The following is a 20,614-nucleotide window of genomic DNA, read 5'->3' as shown; positions in this document are numbered from 1 at the left end:
TTTAAAAAAAAAAAAAAAAGAGAGACTGACAGAGGAGACAGAAAGACTGAAGTAAATATCACTCGTGTTTCAGCTGCTTATATTACGTATATACTAGGTATTAAATCTGTGAATACTTTTAAAACATTAAAGTTTCTTTGAAATCTAAAGCCAAAATTAAAGAAAAAACTTATTCTCCCCTCTTTAAAACACTCTTTAGCAACATGCCAGTTACTCACAGCTATAAGTGTTTTGTCTTTCAACACACTGCATGTCAAACTCTGACTGATGCAATAAAATCCCCTGCTCAAAAAAGAAAAAAAAACCAAAAAAACAACCAACCCCAACATAGCAATTTCCCTGTGTAGTGCCACACTGAATGCAAAATAAATGCTGGGCCACTGCTTGCCCCACATGTTCAGTAACTTCATTTAAATTAAATACCTTTATGTTCTTGCATTTGATTCTGCATTGCACTTTTCCCCCTACTGCAGATTGACACTTTTCCACTAGGCAGAAATACTCATGTGCAAAAGAAGTAAGACAGTAATATTCTCCTTAAGCATTGAGACTGCATTTTGATTTCTCTCTTTTTTTTTTTTTTTTTTTCCCCTTAGAATGGTTAGAAAGTATTTCAAACAGTGTATTTCAAACACTGGTTCTATAGAAACTTAACAAAAAGAATGGTCATGACCCTGTGATGGCATTGCATTTGGGGGGGAAGTTTGATCAGGAACTGGATTCTTCAGAAAGAAAGATATGACAGGGAACAGTAGGTGGGCATGGGGAGGAGTCAGGGTGGGACACTTCCTGCATTTCTAACGTTTTGGGTCTTATTTTTCTTTTATCTTTTTCCTCCTTTCCTAATGACGATCCAGCGCTGAGCTCTGTAGTAGATCTGTGGGGGTTTTACTGGGGGGTCTGAAGGCTGTCTGAAAGCCTGGAGGTGGGGAATGGAAGCTGGTGGGGTTTGAAGGAGGAGAGTAGGGATTCCAACTGGCTCTGTGCAGAGGGATCTGTGTGCCGAAGGGGTTACTGTGGTGCGTCTGTGATGGTGCTGCACTGGGGCCGTCCACCTCTGTGAGGGCCTGAAGAGATTTTAGCCAATGTGGAGGATTGTCATCTTGAAGGGTGTCTAAACTGTTTCCTGTGGAGGCTGGGATACCTAAGAAAAGAAGAAAAAAAAACAGGGATACAGGCAAGTCAGAGGAGAAGCAATAAACTGACCATGAAGGAGGACAAATTTTAACCTAGCAAAAAGCAACAATGAAAAAACATGATTAGTTTGTACAGAAAATGCATTTTACATTATTATGTATAATTGCCCTGCCCACAAAAACATTTACAATTAAATTGAGATAAGAGAAAGTTCACCCTCAGAGCACTTCATCATAAAACACACATTGTTCTATCAACCATTCTGCTCAAGACCTGCATCCCTATCAACGTGACCTTACTACACCAAGCTGCCAGTACACTACATGCTTCACCTTTTACTCTGCCTACTTGAATCATGCTTCAGCCTCTCTAACAGGGAAACACAACCAGACAGCCTTATAAAAGAGAGCTTTATAAACAAGTGGAGTACAGTCCCTTTTTTAAATAACAAAGCCCAGTGATTGCCTTCAGTGCCTCAGGACCAGCGACGCACATAGCGGACATGCCATCCAGCAGAAGGGACACCTTATAGATTGACCCTAGAGAAAAGCACTGATCCACCTGACTGCCTGCAAAGGTCCTGGGCATGCATTGCAAAGTCCTAAGTGACGCTCTGTTATACCTAGACGTTCCACAAAAATTCCTGGACCCTTGAGGTTTTGTGGATGGAAGCTGGAAGAGACCACCGCATACTGACTTGTTTTTTTGTTTTTTTTTTTTCCAGATGTAAATCAGTTTGTGCCAAATACCCATTTGATGGTTTGCCAGTGGAGCTGAAGGAGTGAGAAACGGTTACCTGTGATGATTGCGGGGTCCATCCAGCTGCCAGGGCTGTCCCAATTCAGGCTGTCGGTGGTGGCAGTGTTGGACGTTGGTACACTGTGGTTGGCGTTGGAGGGGGAAGAAGCATTGGGCAGTCCACCAAAGTTGATGTTAATGTTCGGTAGAAGTGCCCTTAGCCCGTCCTGCCATTCCTTCATATTTAAACTCTCTACAGAACTGCTGTTGTCTGGGAGATTTACCAACAAAAAAAAAATGAAAGATAAAAAAATAAAAAGCTGAAGTTAGAAACAGATGTCCTTCTTTGGTGGGGTATGGGATTTTGCTTTTACTTTTTAAGCTAAGCATTCAGTACTTTCCCTGTCCAAAACATAGGGTCAATGTTTCCATGATTGATAAATTACTCAGAGGGGCTGGCAGGTTTTAAACAAAGTGTAAGGGAATGGGAGAAAAATATAGCTTCTCCCACAATATATATTTCCCCATTTTGATTCAGAGACTTGAATAATCAAGGACACAGTGGCTCTCCCTCTATTATTAACAGGGGAAAATCTACCAGGTACTTGATGAGAATACCTCTGCTGCTATTTGGCTGCTTATTGATGGGCAGCAGGCTCAAAAGGGTTGTTTTGTTTGACATGTATCAAAATGAAGAAAGGCTAGGTAGGGCTTTGCAATAAAATGGAACGTGAGAAACCAGGGAGGCTGAGGAAAATCACAGATGTCTTTTGTTTTGTTATAGCTTGCTCATTCACAGCCCTATAGATGTTCTTCTGAAGGAAATGGTAATGAAGTTGGAGGGAGTGAAATTTCCTCTTGCAGTTGAAGAACAGTAGTGAAAATTCTTTAAAGACCTTTCAGAATAATTTTCGACACAGCAAAATCCTCAAAATTTTGGTAAGAGGCAAACCAGCTGGACACCAAAGCAGTCAACTCTCAACTACTTGCCTGAACGTTTCAAGACATTGATAAAGGACAACAGGATAACGTGGCTATTAGCACTACAGCAAATGACCCCTCAATACAAAAGTTACACCATGCTATCTAGAACAGACTATCCAGTTCTATGAACCACGTCACCCTTTAAGTATCTCAAAGCAGACATGAGCATTCCAGTATTTATCATCCAATACAGGAAGTCATACTTTATTAGCTTGTGGTCAGTTATATTTGGAAAGTGTTGGCAGTATGTTGGCACATGGTTGTCTTTTTGACAAATATCTAGAATACAACCTTTTTCTTAAAAACATCTCTGCCTATCCTGATTGAAGAAAGGACCTTGATGTCAATCAGAATTGTTATAAAGAGATACTTCCACAATATTGCTACTTCATTAACAACAGAAGAGATTTAAGTTTTCCTGGACAATTAGAGGATATCACTAACTCACAACCTTGTGTTGTAGAGTAAAGAAAGCAGTCTTGATTGTTATCCAAACCTGCCCTGGCAGTTTTTGTTAAGCTGAATGTTCAGAAAGAGTGGTGCCTCAAGCAATTACCTTTTTGTAACTAGAGGGGGAAAAAAAAATCCAAATCCAAATCAAAAAAATACCTCTCAAAATCCTGTCCTTTCACGCCTCTCCTTTTTTCATTGCAATACTAATGCACAAAATAAATGCATTTAAAGAATTTGGTGCCATACATTTTTCACTGAAACTAAGAATCCCGAGATGAAAAATAATAAATCAAAATTTTAGAAAGTATTAGTAGAAAATATCCTCAAGAGGTATTTGTTCACAACCCTCTTGAATATTCGTAAGCCCATTGGAGACAAGCTCTAAATTAACTTTTGGAACAAAAATAGCCAGCTCATGATCACAGAAATAACTGCAACAAATTTTGCATTGTACACCAATAGTCTCCATTTTTTCCCCTCACTGCTGCTTCAAAAAGCTTGTGCAAAGAAACACAGCTCTGTTTAATTACTCACTTCTACTGCAACCCACAAAGCACACAAAAATGCTCTACTGGGTTCATGCATACTCATCTCAATACCTGTGAACTAAGGATCTGCAAGGGTCTCAGTCACCAACTTGACTAATCCCCAACACATCCTCAAAACTCTAGTGTAAGAAAATGTGTAGCAAACTACTTGCAACATGTCATTGAGGAAGACTCAGACAAAGTTTGCAGGATGTTAAAAGGAACAGGACAGGAAAATTAATGTCACAGGCCATTAGGCCTCCTTGGGCTAAGAAAATAGATATGTTTTTGTCATGTTATTGTCCATTTTAAAAAGATGTCATACAGCACACATAAGGCACCAAGTGTTTAGATACAAGATTCTCATTGAATACAAAAGGCTGGCACTTTCTGGTGAGGAGACACTGTCTGAACAAAATCTACTTGGATTCACAGAAGTCAAGAGATGAAAAGCCTAAAAGAATTCACTATCTACCAAAACAGTGTTGTTTGCTAGCTGTAAGAAAGTTAGTTTAATAAAATCTTGTGCTCCTAGGTATAAAAGTGACAGAATTACAAAAAAATTGTCTTTCCCAAGCAGAGGTGTTAGTGATGCTACAAGGCAAGCTAGGACAAAAACACTGTCCCCTGACACAAAAAAACCCAAGCACCACATGTCTTTGCTGGAGTCTGGCAAGTTTTAAACAGCCTAAGTGAAAATCCACTCCAGAGACAAAAGTTACTTCTACCAACTGAAGGAAAGTAATTTCTTCAGAAATCATTACTCACCCCTCAGCTAGTTTGTTCTTCCTGCCAAATAAGTCTATGCTTCATGATGAAGCTATGACCATAGTTAAAAACGAGAAAGAGCTCTCTCTCAGTTAATATAGATCTATTAAAAAGGTCATTTGCCTATTACCTTTCCCTACTTCTAAGGTTAACTGGTTGGAAGGAGTAAATTTCTGACTTTTAGCAGAATTCTCCTTTAGACATTACAACCTAGGTGTGTGAGAACCCATACAACACTGTTCCCCCTCTGAAGGAGTCAAAATGTTGTCTCCTTCTGTAGGCTAATTTTAAAAAGCTTAAAGCACCATGCCCACTGATAGTAGGAAAACCCAGATGACTGCAAAGAAATTCTTTTATATACCAAGACAAATATGAGATTTCTCCCCTTGTGCCTTAGCTTTGTTTCTCATGTGGATAGTGGTATTTTCAGTGATGCTTCACCAGGTTATTCTCTCTTTTGGGAAACATTCTCAAACACACCCTGAACTCTGGTCTTCCCTTGATGTACATTTCATAATCTTGCCTGGTCTAGTGGAAAGTTGTGTTTACAGGGGTGAACATACCCCACAGTTCTAGCACTGAAATGTTCCTGTGTCTGAGGTGGTACATCAGTGTGAAATAAAAGCACTTGTATGTAAAATTTGCAGTCGACCACTGTCTTAGAATGAAAAAAGGAGGGAAAAAAAAAAGCTTCATCACAAAAGCAACTTGTCCATGTAATCTAAATATAAAAACCCCTTGGCATTAACTTAAGCAAATGAATACATCTGAGAAGCCTGAACGTGAATTTGTATAAAACTAGTTATGTAATTAATTTCTGAATAAAACCATTGCCCCATTAGCCACATCCTACCAGTCAAGTGTTTTACCTCATTCTCTACCTGCAATGCTTTAACACTGTTTCTTCAAATCAGTCAAAGCAGTGTGCATTTGGGGGAGAGGCCATGAAGAGGATTAATGGTTGAGCCATAACACTGTTGTGTTGCACATAACCAGTACTTCTGAAGATGTTTGCACAAATGGCTGCTGCACTGTTATGGGCTGTTCTGTGACTTCCAAAATTCTGACAATGACACTGCAATGAAGACCCAAAGGTGTTTCAAATTTGGCTGCATCACTTTGGTGACATTAGTGCACTTGATCTTTTATACTGATGGGATAGCAGAACTTTCAGTTTTCTTGGTGTGAGACAAGCCCACTAAAATTAATATTCCACAGTGACTAGACCACTTCAAATCACTGCCCCAATTCTGATACAAGCCTATGGTAAAATCTAAAGCAAAATTCACCCAGTGCATGCTTAAGTAAAATACAACCAATAGGAAAGATCACAAGACTGTTACATGAAGTGCAAAGCAAATGTACTACTTTGCTCTACCAAACTTATATTCCAAGCCATTACAAAAGCCTATTTTCATGCTAATTGAGTAAAAACATTAGATACCTTTAAACCAAGTCAAATATTCGAGTCCCACTGAAAAGCAAACAGTCCTGCAAATCTAGGTTGCAATCACTTATTTTTAAAGAACCCATCAGTATGTCATATGTGTGACCACAACATACAACAGTGTGTCAACTAGAGAAAAGCTTCAAATAAGCAAAATAAAACCAGAGGAAAATCATCATATGAGAGAAATATAAACTTCTAGCCAATGCCACATACCTGACTGCAAAGAAGACAATAAAAAAAGTAAAGAGACTATCAAGATGTGTTCAGTAATAGAATAGCTGCTTCAACAACCTGCCTGTAAAAAGGCCCTTGTGCAATCTTCAAGGACACTGTACAAATTTTGAAACCAAAGAAAAATTAGATAACAAAAAGAACAGAAAAGACTACCAGGAGTTCACCAAGAGTCTTCCAACTCAATTAGAAACAAATGGGACCACCAGAGAATCATATCCTTTCAAGTGACATCTCTGGTCCCAGTCCCTACTGTGTTCACCAATAGCACAGACTGTACGTGCTTTCCCTAAAACAGCCTGTTGTCCTATTCTGAGAAATGGCTGGGGCTTCTCTATTTTGATCTCAAAATTACTTTCCACTATTGGTATTTCTTATTTGCAAACAATCGTCCAGTACTTCCCTTTGAGGTGGAAAGGGAATGAGAGGACAATTTATTGCATACAAAAAGGAAATTGAGACCATCATGTTACATAAACTGAAAATCTTTTTCATCCAAAGGTTGTATAAACATCAACAAAACCTGTTTCACTTTAGTACAGGTAATAAGCTTGTTTGCTCATGAAATTTTAACCATGAATAAAATCTCATTTAAACTTCTGTGACCTGAAGGATTTCTCTCTCAGCTTCACTGATCCTCTATATGATTCCTAGGAATCCTACAATGCTTAAACCAAACAATGAAGTTCCATCCATTCACAGAGGCCTAAGAATGTTACTGGCAGATTAGAGAAGATGGAAATTGTCCTCATTTAAACAGCATGCTGTCATCAGGAATACAAGTAGCCACTTCATAATATTAGGGAGATCATAATGACAGAAGGAGCATTAGAAGGCAAAGCTGTTTGCAGCAAACCTTTAAAAGCCTTAGAAACACTGTGGGAAACAAATAAACAATTCACAAAACTCAGCTTTCTAAGTGCCATTTCACAGTGTAAATTTCAAATGAAAGTCTTACAGTCATGAGCTCTAAGAGCCGGGGAAACAAAAGACACACACATACATACTATTTATGTACATACACACACCTACAAAATTGGCTTTGGTAGACAAGAGACACCAGTCTACTCTCACAATTAAAATACTGCAAATAAAGCACATTTTTATCTACTCCATATTGATTTCCATGGTTATAGTAATTCCACTCAATTTAAAAGAGAGACATGTAAACAGAAGGACACTACTCTTCAATGTAAAATAAATCCAACTGCAACTTAATGTGCCAGTTAGCCAAACTATCAAGTAGGATATATTAAATATAATGTATACACTTAAAGAGGGAAAATAAGATTTTCGAAATGAACTTTTTTGATGATGATCTGACAGTACAACTTTTAAGATTTCTGTGACTGTTATGAGTCAGAAAATGTCATTTATTTTCAGGGAAAATCCCTTCTACAACACTAGTACAGGGACAGTAAGAAGACTCATATTAGCTTGCATGCACAGTGTCAATTTTATTAGGCTTGAGAAAGTAGTTTTACATCAAGTATACTAGAGAGCTCTTGGGACTGACTTACACTTTACCACAGCTCAAGAGACCAAACCATAATTATAGCAGTCAGCAACCCAATTTTCATCTACAAGCAAATTTCAAATTAAGATTCCACGTTGCTTTGAAAAACATACTTGACTTCCTATAAAATCTTCCCAGAGAATCCCACTATTTTTTATTACTGACTCCATAAGAAAATAGGTTTTGGTGCTGATAATCTTGAATACTACCATAAATCTAAGCTAAGTGCATAAAGACTTAAGATACTGAAGCAAATAGATACTTGAGTCCTACACACAGAACAGTTTGATTAAAAACCTCAGAAAGCATGCAATTCCATTCTTCTGAGAAAATAAGTTCATTTTAACCTAAACTGCTTCCTCTCACATCATGCATCAGGATTCAATCTCACCAGGTTACCCTGTCTCTCAACAGAACAAACTTTGACTTCAAATGAAAAGCTCATAAGTACAAATGTACTTGTGGGTACATGGCTAGATACACCCATAAATAAAAACAAAATATTTGAAATTTGCCCTATGAAATAACTAAAAATAGCAAAGAAAAAAAAAATTAGATCTTCAAAGCTATAGTAACAATTAGCAAGAGCCTATCTTGTTACAGAGGTTCTGGATTCCAGGAATATCCAACCAATCAACCAACCCTCTGACTTCAGACTGCGAGACCAGCATTAGCACAATGAAGGCATACTCTGGCAAGTGATAAACTCATTTTTAATCTTCCCACATCTGCAAACAATTAAGGCTGATATATATTTGTAGATTATTCCAATAATTCTGTGGGAAAATTAGATAAACTGCAAGAAAGCCACGTTTTCACCTTCCATGACTAGAAATTCATTCTGATTACCAGATGCTGTCTTCTAATAGAAGCAATCTATTTTTTAAATAGACAGATTCGTTAAAATAATTCCTCTGAGGACAAGAAGTTCAAAAGAGGCTGAACAGAAGAAATGAGATGGCAAGGGATGGGAAATTTTTTTTGCCCTCAAATGTGATTTGTCAGTACTGGAGGAGAAACACTATTTGCAAAGCTGCTCTCAGTTGTTGCTATTCTTTCAGGATTCATTTATGCTCCTCCCCCAATACAATTTTTAAAAAGATTGTGTTTGCTCTGTTAGCTGTTTTTCAAGCTGGAGCACTTAAAGTTTATGCAGAAAGCCTTTGAATAATTTGTACTTTCTGCTGAAATGCACCAGTCATTACTGGTATTGTGTCAAATAGACTTGGAAAGAGCCAAAGTTTCAGTCCACACCTTTGGTTAGACACTGAAGTGGCAGCGCCAATTCTTTAAAAGGAAAATGCCTTGTTTTCAACATCACTAAGATAGTTGCACCTTTTAAGTCATGCCAGTGACCTACTGCATATTTTGAAGTGACTTCAGAAAACATCTAAGAGAACACAGCACCACAAGACCAAGCATCTGCCTGCCACAGGAAGGAGACACACTAGGTAAGACAAGAGAACTGTAGGGCCACCCCAAGATCTTACCAGTTACCTGTGAAGGGAAACAACTTTTCTTAGAGAACCAGTCCTAAAGAGATTCTATTAACAATAAATGCAGTCTTCCATCCCTAAAAGCCAGCCAAAAGCCAACATTTACTTTAGCTGAAGCTCCTTTGGTGACACTACTACAGACACAAACAGTCAATGAAATTTGATGTGAAAAACCTCCTGTCTGCTTGTCTCTCCCTGTTTCTGCAAAGTTACCAAAAAAGCTGCCAGGACTAACACTCCAGAATTCAGACTGGGACAGCTACTCTGGTCACCTATTTCAGCCAAACCCATGTTTATTTCAAATGTATAAATGAATAGTAGAGTTAATGTGATTAGTCACTCCTTTGATACATTACAGTGAAGCTGGAGGATTTTTTTCCCACTTTTTCTTTTATCACATACGTATCTTTCTTCCAAAATAAAATTACACATTTAAAAATAGGCATCTTGCTACCCAAAAAAGCAGGATGCCTGCCTTTCCCTGTCATGTCTAAAAATCTTGCAAAGATTTAAAAAAATTGTAAGAATTTAAAACCAAGTTAGAAAGATGAATACAGATATTTATGCATATCAAGCCAAATTTGAAACAGATTCACCTACATAATCATAGGAAAAAAACTCAACAGTACTTAGAAAACAGTTGCAGCATCAGCACTGAGAACGCACTGGAAGGAAGGGTGGGTGTGTGAGATGAAATTTCAAAACAGATGAAGAAGTAGAAGGACTTAAAGGACAGGTGCTATGGATGAAGTTCTCTCAGAGATCATGACAAGATTACACCAAGAAAGCCAGGCCTCCACAGTAAATGTAGCAAGTGTGTGGGAGTTAAGGACAAGACACCAGAGTTAAGAAAAGGAATATCTACAGCGGATTTCAATCTTGATACTGATCCAATATTCTGGAAATTAATCTGAAATCCCTCCTCCATTTAATTTAGTTTAAACCCAGATGCATAAAAAAATCCCACTAAACTCCTCCAGAGAAACAGAAATGAGCAAGCCAAAAGTTTATTTTCAAAATAGATTAATTCCATATTGTGCTGAACACTACCTCTTCACCAGTGAAACAGAAAAATCAGTAATGATAAGAAATAAAAGGAGAATGAATTTCAAGGTGGGGATACATAGACACAAAGCATCTCCTAAAGAGGAAGGATGGAGGACTAAGAACCTCCACTAAAAAGACAGGGTGCTCTGAGCAAAAGGACTGATGAGAAGAACAAAATGTTCAATGGCAAAGGCAGTACTATGTCATCTTTGTTGAGAAAACCAGGATATACAAGCATCAGTAGAAGCAAGAATGGAAACAGCTGAGGGTTGTTTACAGAAGGTACTTTTCATTTTACAATTTTAAAGCAGTTTCAAATAAGGAGTGACCCTGATATCAGGGCAACACATCCACTTCTGAGAGCAGCTGCTCTATACTCTGGAAAAGATAGAACCTTTGGAAATGCCATATGTGGCACCTACAACTATTAGTTGCATCAGCCAAAATATTCATCAGATTTCCTGTTTTCAATATTTATCCCTAACCTGAAAAAGACTTCAGGCAGGCATAGATCTAACCAGGGGGCACAGAAAAGATGACATCCAGCTGCTGTTGGAAAGCCAAATATCAAGGAAGACCACCAAGTGAGCAAGTGGTCTTCTTTAAAAGATTAGGACAGAAAATTAATAGACTAATGCCTCTTTTGCTGTTAAGAGTAAGAAAACCAATATTAAAACAGGCATTAAAACTTTCATACACTGTCAGGTCAAGAGGAAAAGTATAGGAAAATGTTTGACTGTGGCATCCAAATAAAGGGATGCGAGGCACACTGTTGAAGTCACATTCTTGTTGCTAGCATGGGATTAAATGCCTTTTTTACACAGCACTTGGAGAATTTTTACAGCATGCTGACCTCAACAGCCACACCACACGGCCAAATCCTCTTTTAAAAAGGCCCAGTAACAGAACACACCCAAAACCCCATATCAAATTATTATCCTGAGACCACAGGAAAATGTCAGCTGCTATGCCACATATTCTGTTTCCTTCCAAGACTATAAAACAAGGCATGGGGTATGTGTTTGTTTGTTTGTTTTCAGGAGACAGAAACAACTCAGGGAGAAGAAACAAAAAGTCAAAGACCAAATAAAAAACATATGTCTCAAGTGGAAATGCAATTACATTATGGGAAAATAGCAAGTCAATAGTAAGGAATCTTGGTATTAAAGGGAAAGTATGTTAACCCTTATTCTGATATCTCATCCTCCTTTGTGCTGTAAATAATCTTTAAATAATATGCCCACAGCCAACACATAGGGATCTTCCCTTGTTCTACTAAAATCTTGTCTGAAAGGTAGCATTAGGCAAGAAAGGATTTGATGTTCAAGATGAGTTCAATGGCTGGGGGCATAGAGGCCAGAAAATTTAAAGCAGCAGAAGATGCAACACCATAAATTGTTCAGAAATGGAAGAGCTCAGTACTTAAAATATGTTAAGATGTTGCACCTTCTTAATAAAATTGTCATTGCTTTGTCCTCTCTACTGCTAGCTACTACTTCACAAAAACCTCAATGCAGCCACATTCATTGTCTCATCTCTAAATACACATAGTATCAATAAAGATGCACATATTCAACAGATATAAGCCACAGCATCAAAATGAAAAGGTCTTAGGAGAAGCTGATCTTAAGAAATTTTGATTCTTCATTATATTCTGTTACACAGACTTATTACATTTAACCCTCATGTTTTGAAATATCAGGAACAGCTCACAGAAACCTAAGGCAGCTTCTGCCTCAGTCCGCTGCGTGGCTGATGAACTTTACAATGGTTATCTTCAAAGACAATGAATAAAACATTTTTTCCCCATCCTAAATAGGGTTTAATTCTTTATGCTTCATATCTGTGTCCACTTGACTCATTCCTCTATTTAGATTTTTAATACATGTGCGATATACATAAATTGTCTCTGTTCAACAAGAATTTGGACAATGCTTTAAGATGTATGATTTAACTTTTAGGCTGTCCTGTGCAGAGTCAGAAATTGGACTTGATGATCCCTGTGGGTCCCTTCCAGCTCAGAGGTTTCAATTATTTTTTAGGGGTGAGAATATAGACATATTATTGTGTAGGAGCAATCTTGGAAGAGTTTGAACTACTTCATTATTATGGACTACAGAGAGCTTACAATTCAGTTTTACATTCAGGGTAATTATGAAATTAATAAATGAAGTAACAGTCAGTGTTTCAAAATGTCAAGTATTTCATCTTGCACAGAGCGGATGGGGAAAGTGGACTAACCATTTTCAACTTTTTACTTTTAGCTTTGCGAGTCTGTTACTGTACTTTTATGTAACAAAATCAATGACTACCAACCATTCAGTAAATTCAAGAAATAAAACTATGTATATATCTATTTTCAAATTAATATGCATACATCTCATTTTGTAAGCATCTGTCTCAAAACACAATCTGAATCCTACCTTATTATATGCTCCCATACTATACCTATTATTTTTGAACACACCACCAAGCAGTAGGCTAGCAAAGGTGACAGTGTACTAGCTATCAAATTACAAAGAGTTTCCTGTTATACTACAGTAAAATAAAGGCACACACCCACTCACACTGCTGTCAGTAAATCAATCTTTCCCTTGGCATTATCTGCAGAACTAAGCATAGCTGCTGGCCAATATTCTTAGGATAGCTAGCATACAATCTAGGGTAAGATTGCTTCTAGAAACAATCACACTGTCCATGAAGAAGTCACTGAACTCCTGAAGCACAGTTACACATTTATAATTTCACAGCAAACCATCTAATCAATCCCACACAGAGAGCAGCAATAAGCTCAAATTGTCCCTGAAAATTACAACAGGAAAAAACTGCTACAGTTTGAAAAATGATACAGTGGAGGAAGGAAAAAAATTACTTTGGGAATCAATCAATCAAAAAGTTCATTTAAATATGGGTTGGGGACAAATGTATGCCTGATGAATATGACACATTTCAAGTACATGCATAATAAATCCATGAAGTCAATCATGTGTCATTGTGCCTTTTCACTAGAAACCACAGAATTAGTTAATAAATACTACTTCCTCTGAGAAATAAGTAACCAAATTCCACAGAGAAATTATTTTTAAGTGGGAGCTTAATTAAAAAAAAAAAAATGCAGGTAGTGCCTGTGTTTCTCCATTTAAACTGGGTACACATGACAGAACAGCCCTGCCTGAAGCTGTGAGCTTATGAATACAGCACAGCTCTGATTCTCAAATAAACAAAAGGCAGTTCCAGCAAATTACATTTGACATGTCACACACAAGCAGTTGAAATTCATGTGAATAATAATGCCTAAAGCAGAAATGGCATCAGTTTAAAAGATACCATTTTCTTAATATAAGCTTTCACACCACAAATAGACCTAGTGAAACAAATTCAAATTTAGAAAGCCTAGAAAATATTATACTAATATATGAATTTATACGAGTTTTTAGATGTGCTTGTTTTGACATAAATAAAAAGCTTCAAAAAGGGTTGATTACATAGAGCAGGCAGACACAGACTAATTTCTCACCCCACTTTTTTTTTAACTAGTAACTGGTCCAGTACTAGCTACTTCAGGAATTTATAATCCTGTAAAAATCTGTGATCAAAGACCTTAACAAACATGTGGCTTTCACAGCAGTAGAGGATCTCTACTACAAGACAGAATATGAAGTTCCACCTGCACTCAGTTTCTTTTCCTGTTACATCTAAACCAGCCAAGTGGGTAACATTTACTAGAACACCCTAATATGGACTAAGAAAAGAGCCAAGAAAAAGAACCTTCAGGTGTACTACAGCTAACTGTTCCATAGTGGAAATAGCTGTTATGATATTCACTGCCTTTCTAGCAGGTGAGCTAGGGCTTGTTATAAACTACTATAAAAAAAGTTCTCTGTACTTGGACACCACTTTCTTTCCTCAACCCCACCAGATGGATGCATCTGTAAATTACATGAGGAAAGCAGGAAAATTCTGCAATTAAATACTTGCTGCTTAGATTAAAAGCAAAGAAATAACAGGAAATTACTTCTTCAAACCAAATATAAAAGGGATTCATTGAGAAACCTGTACTCTAGATGCAGATTAAAAAAAAAAAGTAATAATAATGAAGGTCTCCTCTTGACTTTCAAATTATTTGTATTCCTGAAGCAGTTAGAGAACTAAAATAAATATAAATAATACAAACCTATAACCCAGAAAACTAAAGCAGAACTGAGACTTCAGCTGATTACTGAGAGGTAGAAAATAAAAAGGAGTAATCTATCCTTGTGCAAATTACTCCTTTTTCAAGGCATATCAAATCTGACATACATCAGCTGAGAACTGTTTGCACTGCAGCAACTGCTATCTAATTGTCAGCCAGTCAACTAACAATGTTTTCTATAAGGAGAGATTAAAACCAACGCAAAGGAACTTTCCATGGTTACTACAGTAGGTGTTAATTTTGGTTTCAGCACGGTATTTGCCAAAAATATTTTTAGATTAATTGGTTGCAGCAGTTGCTTTAAAACAAAACAAAAAACTTAAATATCAATTCTGTTACCTTAAAACATATGGGGGAAGTACATGGCCTGGGCTGTGCATCCACCAGTACCATACAACCTGCTCTTCAGAAGTTGAAAAAGTATGCACAAGTCTTCTACAAACACAAAAAGCTTCACTTCCAAGTTGCTAACTAAAATTAAAATAATGCAATACTTTTGCAAAATTAGAATCAACCTGTGCTATGAACAGATCTTTTTCAACATTAAAGGATTTTTCTGGTCCCCCAGGCAATAAGATAGTCTTGTTACTGACCCCTCCAAGTAGAAGTTTTACAATTGAGTTGAAAAGCGATGTCCTGTTGTCTTTCTGAAAGTTATATGTAGCTTAAGGGAAAGAGAGCAACAATGCAGCCGTGGATTTGTTGGAGCTGTACTTTGTTACTCCATGCCAGAAACAATTTATTTTTTTGTGCAACCGTATAATTTTAGGTTTAAAACTCAGCTGTTGCCAGTATAAAGTTTTGAACTACCTGCATTTGTAGCATGGACCATGTTTATATTTGAATCAGCACAAAGACTCTACAGCAGCATGGCAGCTGCAACAACCCTTCAAAGAAGGCAAAGTACAGCAAAGTAACAGCCAAAATTAGTTATTGTACTAGAGTATCAAAAAACCACTAACTTTTCCCAGGACACTTCCTCTAGTAAAGCTAGTGCTTGCAAAACCCATGAAAAGAAAATAATGATGGTAACATCTCAAGGAGCAGTTTTCTCCACCTCAAGGCTACAAAGAGCCAACAGACACTTTCTACCTGCAGTTCATTATTCATGTAATACAATTTTTTTCCTCTGTTACAAGAAGAGAATCTGTTTGGGACAAGCTAAATTGGAAGTATGGAAAAACTTCAAACCCCAGAAGTGAATTTTTAATCAAGACAATTATTGTTAGAGTTAGCTCCTTAGTAGTAATGCTTGATGTAAGAGCCTATTAATCCACTCAGGGCAGCCTAAACTGGTCTGACTGCACATTTATTTTTCTCCAACATCACAACCCTCAGAATCAGGATGAATCCTCTTATACACATTGCAAGCATCCATTCAGTGAAGATCAGCATAATATTAAGGCCATCTGAAGTACAGAAATGAAAAACACTGAATGTTTTATTGTGCAGCCATTCGTTTATGCGCAAGAGGGAAGAACCCAGCCAAGATATCTGGCACAAATTACCATCATTACAATTTTTTGCACAACTTTGAGAACTCTGGTCAAAACCTGCATGCCAACATGAAAGTCACAATGCACTTCCAGGGCCTATTTTTAAGCAAATCCAGTCTGGCAAGACTGAAGAACCAAAATACAAATCTGCTTTGGCACAAAATTAAGCGGGCACATAATACTCCACCTTCCTTATAAAGCTCAATATTTACAAGGCTAAATATCCAGTTACTTTTTTTGATACAAAGGACCTATTTAAAACAATATTCTTCTGTCTGTTCATAATATAGTATGACAGTCAAGAGACAACAATCTACTGCTTGTTGCTGGCTATTTCCTTTTCCTGTTCTGACTCAGAGAAGCTGAGAGCATGAATTAATGCATATTCACCGCCATCCCTATTCACCTACCTGATATAGGGATCCCTCCCAGACCTGTGCTGTGTTGTGGTGGGAGATTCAAGTCCAAGAAATTACTATTTGAGGTGGGATTTGCTGTGTGGTTCAAGTGCATGATGCTATTGCGTGGGAAGGCCATCCAAGGATAGCGAGCTGCTTGGCCTGGAAAACTGAAGGAGTTGTAAACTGCTCGATGCTGTTGAAACTGTGGAAACCTCTGTGGCATGACTGGAAAGGTGCTACTGAGAGAGTTGGCATTTGTGGGTGCAGCAGGATGCAGGAATCCAGAACCTGGCCCTTTGGCAGTTGTAGTGTGTGGGGTAGGGTTCTGAAGAGATGTGGGCGAAAGGGAAGGTTGGTCTTGGACTGACAGTTCCTTCTCAATCAGGTCTGCTAAGGCTTTGCGGGTGATGTCAAAGGGATCAAACCCTAAGTCGTCCTCTTGCTGTTTGGAGGAACCAAACCCAAAAGCTGCTTGCCAGTCTGTGGAGGAGGATACTGGTATAGTTTCTGTTGGAGAAGAAAGAACAGGATTTAGGACAGAATTCAAAATCATTTTTCCATATAAAAACTTCAACCTCAGTATCTGACTGTGGTCTTTTATCTTTCATATAATACTATTTTACAAGTTCCCCAAAGGCACAATAATCTTAGAATGTCATTTTCAGATCAAACTGTCTGATTTCTACTAAAGGTGTAGTGCTAGAAGTAGCAAACAGCATTTTTACTGCACAGTTTTTCTGTTCCTGAACTACAGAAAAGCCTTTTCCATAAAGTATTTTCAGGAATAGTCCCAAGTAGAAAGAGACCAATGACCACTTGCTTAGAATCTCCTTTACTCCATACTATTTCATGGAAGTGTGAACAAGCAGAATTTAAATAAGGTTGTTAACTCAATTCAATATTTTGCTTTCACTCTTATTACTGTGAAAAAAAGAAAAGCAGCATTTTCCCTCTCAAAAGAAAGAACCTCAGAGCAGTAGCTCAAAAAACAAAACCAAAAGCAACAAACAAAACCCACAAAAAAATTCCCAACTGTCTACCATTACAAAGAAAAACAAGCCAAATTCTTGAGGAGACACAATAATAAAATAAAAATAGGGAACTGCATTACATGATATTGTTATATATTTTGAGGCAGCATTGTAAAAAAAAAAAAAAAACAACAAAAAAATCACTATCAGAATTTGTCTTCATTTTCAGTTACTACTTCTTTTCATGACTGTGTGAAGTTTGGTATTGAGGTTCAGTGACTGGTCTATCTTCTCATTATTTTTCCTCAAAATTGTGGTCGAGCAAGCTGCTAAGTCCAGGGTAGCATCACAACATTAACTCCCTCTGCTGGTAGGGACCTGGGCTGCCACTTTAAGAAGGTTCACTATTCTCTCAAAGAAGAAATCTACACTTCTATTTTCACTCTAAAATCCATGATAAGAGTTGCTAGACCAACAAGAACTTGTCCTTATTTAAATAGCAACCATACGCTTTATATTAACTATGATCTCTACCACCTGGAAATGGTCTCTCACTGCTACTTAATCCTCACAAAATTGGTGCATCAAGTGCCCTAGCAGAAAGGAATTTCCTTGGCAATAAATACTGTTTACAAACAATTATGTTATATAGGAGCAAGATAAATATTAAAAAATGACCCACCACTAAGTAAACCAACTATATCATAACATTATTTACATTCAATTTTTCACTGATATTGTTTCATCTAGTTTTTTAACAGTTCCCGCAGACTTACAATTTGTGAGCTCTTAAGTACTGTTAGCCATTCCCAAGACTATATAATTACAACTAAAATGATGTTTCATACATATGACAAAGGTACTTCATAGAAGAGTACCTGGAAAATACAGGTATTTTTCAACTGATGAAATTAAACACTGCTTGCCTGAATTTATAGAATTTCACCTCAGAAAGAGAAAGATTAGAAACCTTCACATAACTATTCAGGACACTAAGAAATTTCTGAATTCTACAGAACAATTTCTGATATTAGAACTACAGATTATCACAGCAATATATACTGATACCATGCATTTTCCCCACTCTCAATACAAACCTGTAACACTAAATATTAAAGCATACATGTCACATCCTATGTATGTTACTAAGAAAAACTAAAATAAGAACTCTGATAATTAAGCCATGCATCTTGAAACTCTGCAAAGTTTCTTTAAGAAGAAACCCTTAGGACAGTGTAATTCATCTGCAGTTAAGTGACAAATCTTAATCATTTGTAAGGGGGAAAAACACAGTATGGAAGAACATTTCCTTGAGTTTTAGGTTCTATAGGGTTTTAAGCTCTGCACAACTCTGTGCAAGTTTTAAGCAACTGCAAAAGCAAGCAGTACTCAGCAATGGTAACATGTGGATGTACCTGATGTGAAGAGGCTCTGTGGTTCTGGTGCTGTGGGCCAGTCACTTGAAGTCTGTGGAGAGCTGGGGAATGGAGGAAGCCCACTAGGGATGGGGTTGGGGTGCCGGAAGTTGTCAGAGAAGAGTGACTGTGATTCTGTTACAGCCCCTTCAAAAGGAGACCGTGCACTGTGATTAGATGAACTGATGGGTATAACTGGATTGGGTTTTGTTAAACCAGGTGGTGGTGAAGGCGTGTCGCTGTTTGTTATCTACAAACGAGAGAGAAACGGAAAAGTTAGGATGTGAGTTTATATATAAAAATATTCTGCATTAACTTAGATTAAGTTTCCTCAAAACTTCTGGCCTCAATTAGGTTTGTTAACATATAGCTCAGCACAAGGTCAAACAAAAAAACAAAAAAACAAAAAAAAAAAATCAACTTAGCAATAAATAAATAAAAATTTTGTTTAAAATTATTACAAAATCAAACTAGAGTGGAAAAAGACCTCTGAAATCACTGAGCCCAACCTATGACTAAACACCACCTTATCAACTAGACCATGGCACTAAGTGCCATATCCAGTCTTCTCTTAAACACCTCCAGAGACAGAGACTCCACCACCTCCTGGGACAGCCCATTGCAATGCCCAATTATGATACTTTAGAAAATACTTGCTTCTCCAACTGCAAGTTGCACTAAGTCTTCAAACCCACTCGTTACTTTGAGAGCGTTTATCTTTGTGTCTTACCTGCTGAGAGCTGTCACCATTTCCTATACTGAGGGAATCTGAAGGTTTATCGATAGGGCTGCAAAAGTGGGAGGGAAAAAGACAGTAAGAGACTCAGTAGTTAATGGGAAAAATCAACATTTGCTTTTGTAGTGGAAGAAAAGCTTTAAAATAAAGACAAAAATTAAGAAGTAGGAATTAAGGAAAAAAATCCACTTATTTTTTATGAGACTGCTTTTTTAATCATAAGCATTCCAATCATTTGTCATATACTGTAATAGTTCCTTTCACCACTCTCCATTCTAGTTGCTGACTGCCTTAAGGAACAAAAGGAAATTTTTGAACTTTGAGTGTTTGTAGCAACTCTATGCCATACAAAACCCCAGAACTCTATGCTATGACAGTATTTTGTAACAGTCAGTTCCATCTACTATTACTGATATTACTGTAAAGAAACTGGAAAATACCCATTTTCCAAACACACAAATCTTCAGTTTCCCTACAAATCCTAAATAAATCTGGGAGAGATAAAACATTAAATTAATGATTTAGTTATGGTGGCAAGTTATTCTTCCTATCAGTCTTTAAGATTTTAACTTGCAGACACGAGTGCCAAGTTAAAAAAAACGGAGGTTTGAGATGACAGAAGGAGGGGAAAAAAACGCATAGCATAAAAAACTGCCAAAAGTAAGGATAATATAAGACACAGCAGAAAACCACCCCAGAAATCCATTCACTGCAAATTATTGTGCCTTAGATGAAATGGCACATCTCAGGATTCAAGATTCTTATGGGCATCTGTTAGTTGCCTCAATCACGCTAAATACCTCACTAATGAAATGCTATTATTGAAGTTCACACTAAAATATTTGTTTTGCAACTTCAAGGTACTCTTCCATCCCCCCATAAGGAGAGATGCACAAGCATCAGGCTACACAGGCCAATACACAATTCTACAAATAAGCATCAAAAGTAAGAACATGAATTTCAGTTCCAATAAGAGGCCACAATGTGATACAAGTCAAATTACAATCACGATGTTGAAAAATATATGTAACAATTTATCTGAATTGGGTGCAGACT

General features: G+C 37.3%; 1 protein-coding gene across 4 annotated transcripts in view; it reads right to left on the bottom strand.

Moving 5' to 3' along the window:
- Positions 1-20,614, bottom strand: part of CNOT4 (CCR4-NOT transcription complex subunit 4) — a 75,940-nt gene continuing 55,326 nt past the window's right edge. For 2 of the 4 annotated variants that reach the window (XM_079304528.1, XM_079304529.1), the window contains 5 exons: positions 19,553-19,610; positions 18,823-19,072; positions 16,446-16,943; positions 1,934-2,146; positions 1-1,144 (listed from right to left, as the gene is read on the bottom strand). In XM_079304528.1, coding sequence (XP_079160654.1) covers positions 843-1,144; positions 1,934-2,146; positions 16,446-16,943; positions 18,823-19,072; positions 19,553-19,610 — 1,321 coding nt within the window. In that variant the 3' untranslated portion in view covers positions 1-842. The remainder of the gene's footprint in view (positions 1,145-1,933; positions 2,147-16,445; positions 16,944-18,822; positions 19,073-19,552; positions 19,611-20,614) is intronic. The other 2 variants (XM_079304530.1, XM_079304531.1) reach the window with 1 other exon arrangement.

The sequence above is a fragment of the Erithacus rubecula genome, assembly GCF_903797595.1.
Source record: "Erithacus rubecula genome assembly, chromosome: 4".
Classification (NCBI taxonomy): domain Eukaryota; kingdom Metazoa; phylum Chordata; class Aves; order Passeriformes; family Muscicapidae; genus Erithacus; species Erithacus rubecula.
Note: the sequence above shows the minus strand (reverse complement) of the source record. Positions and strands in the feature narration are given on the sequence as shown.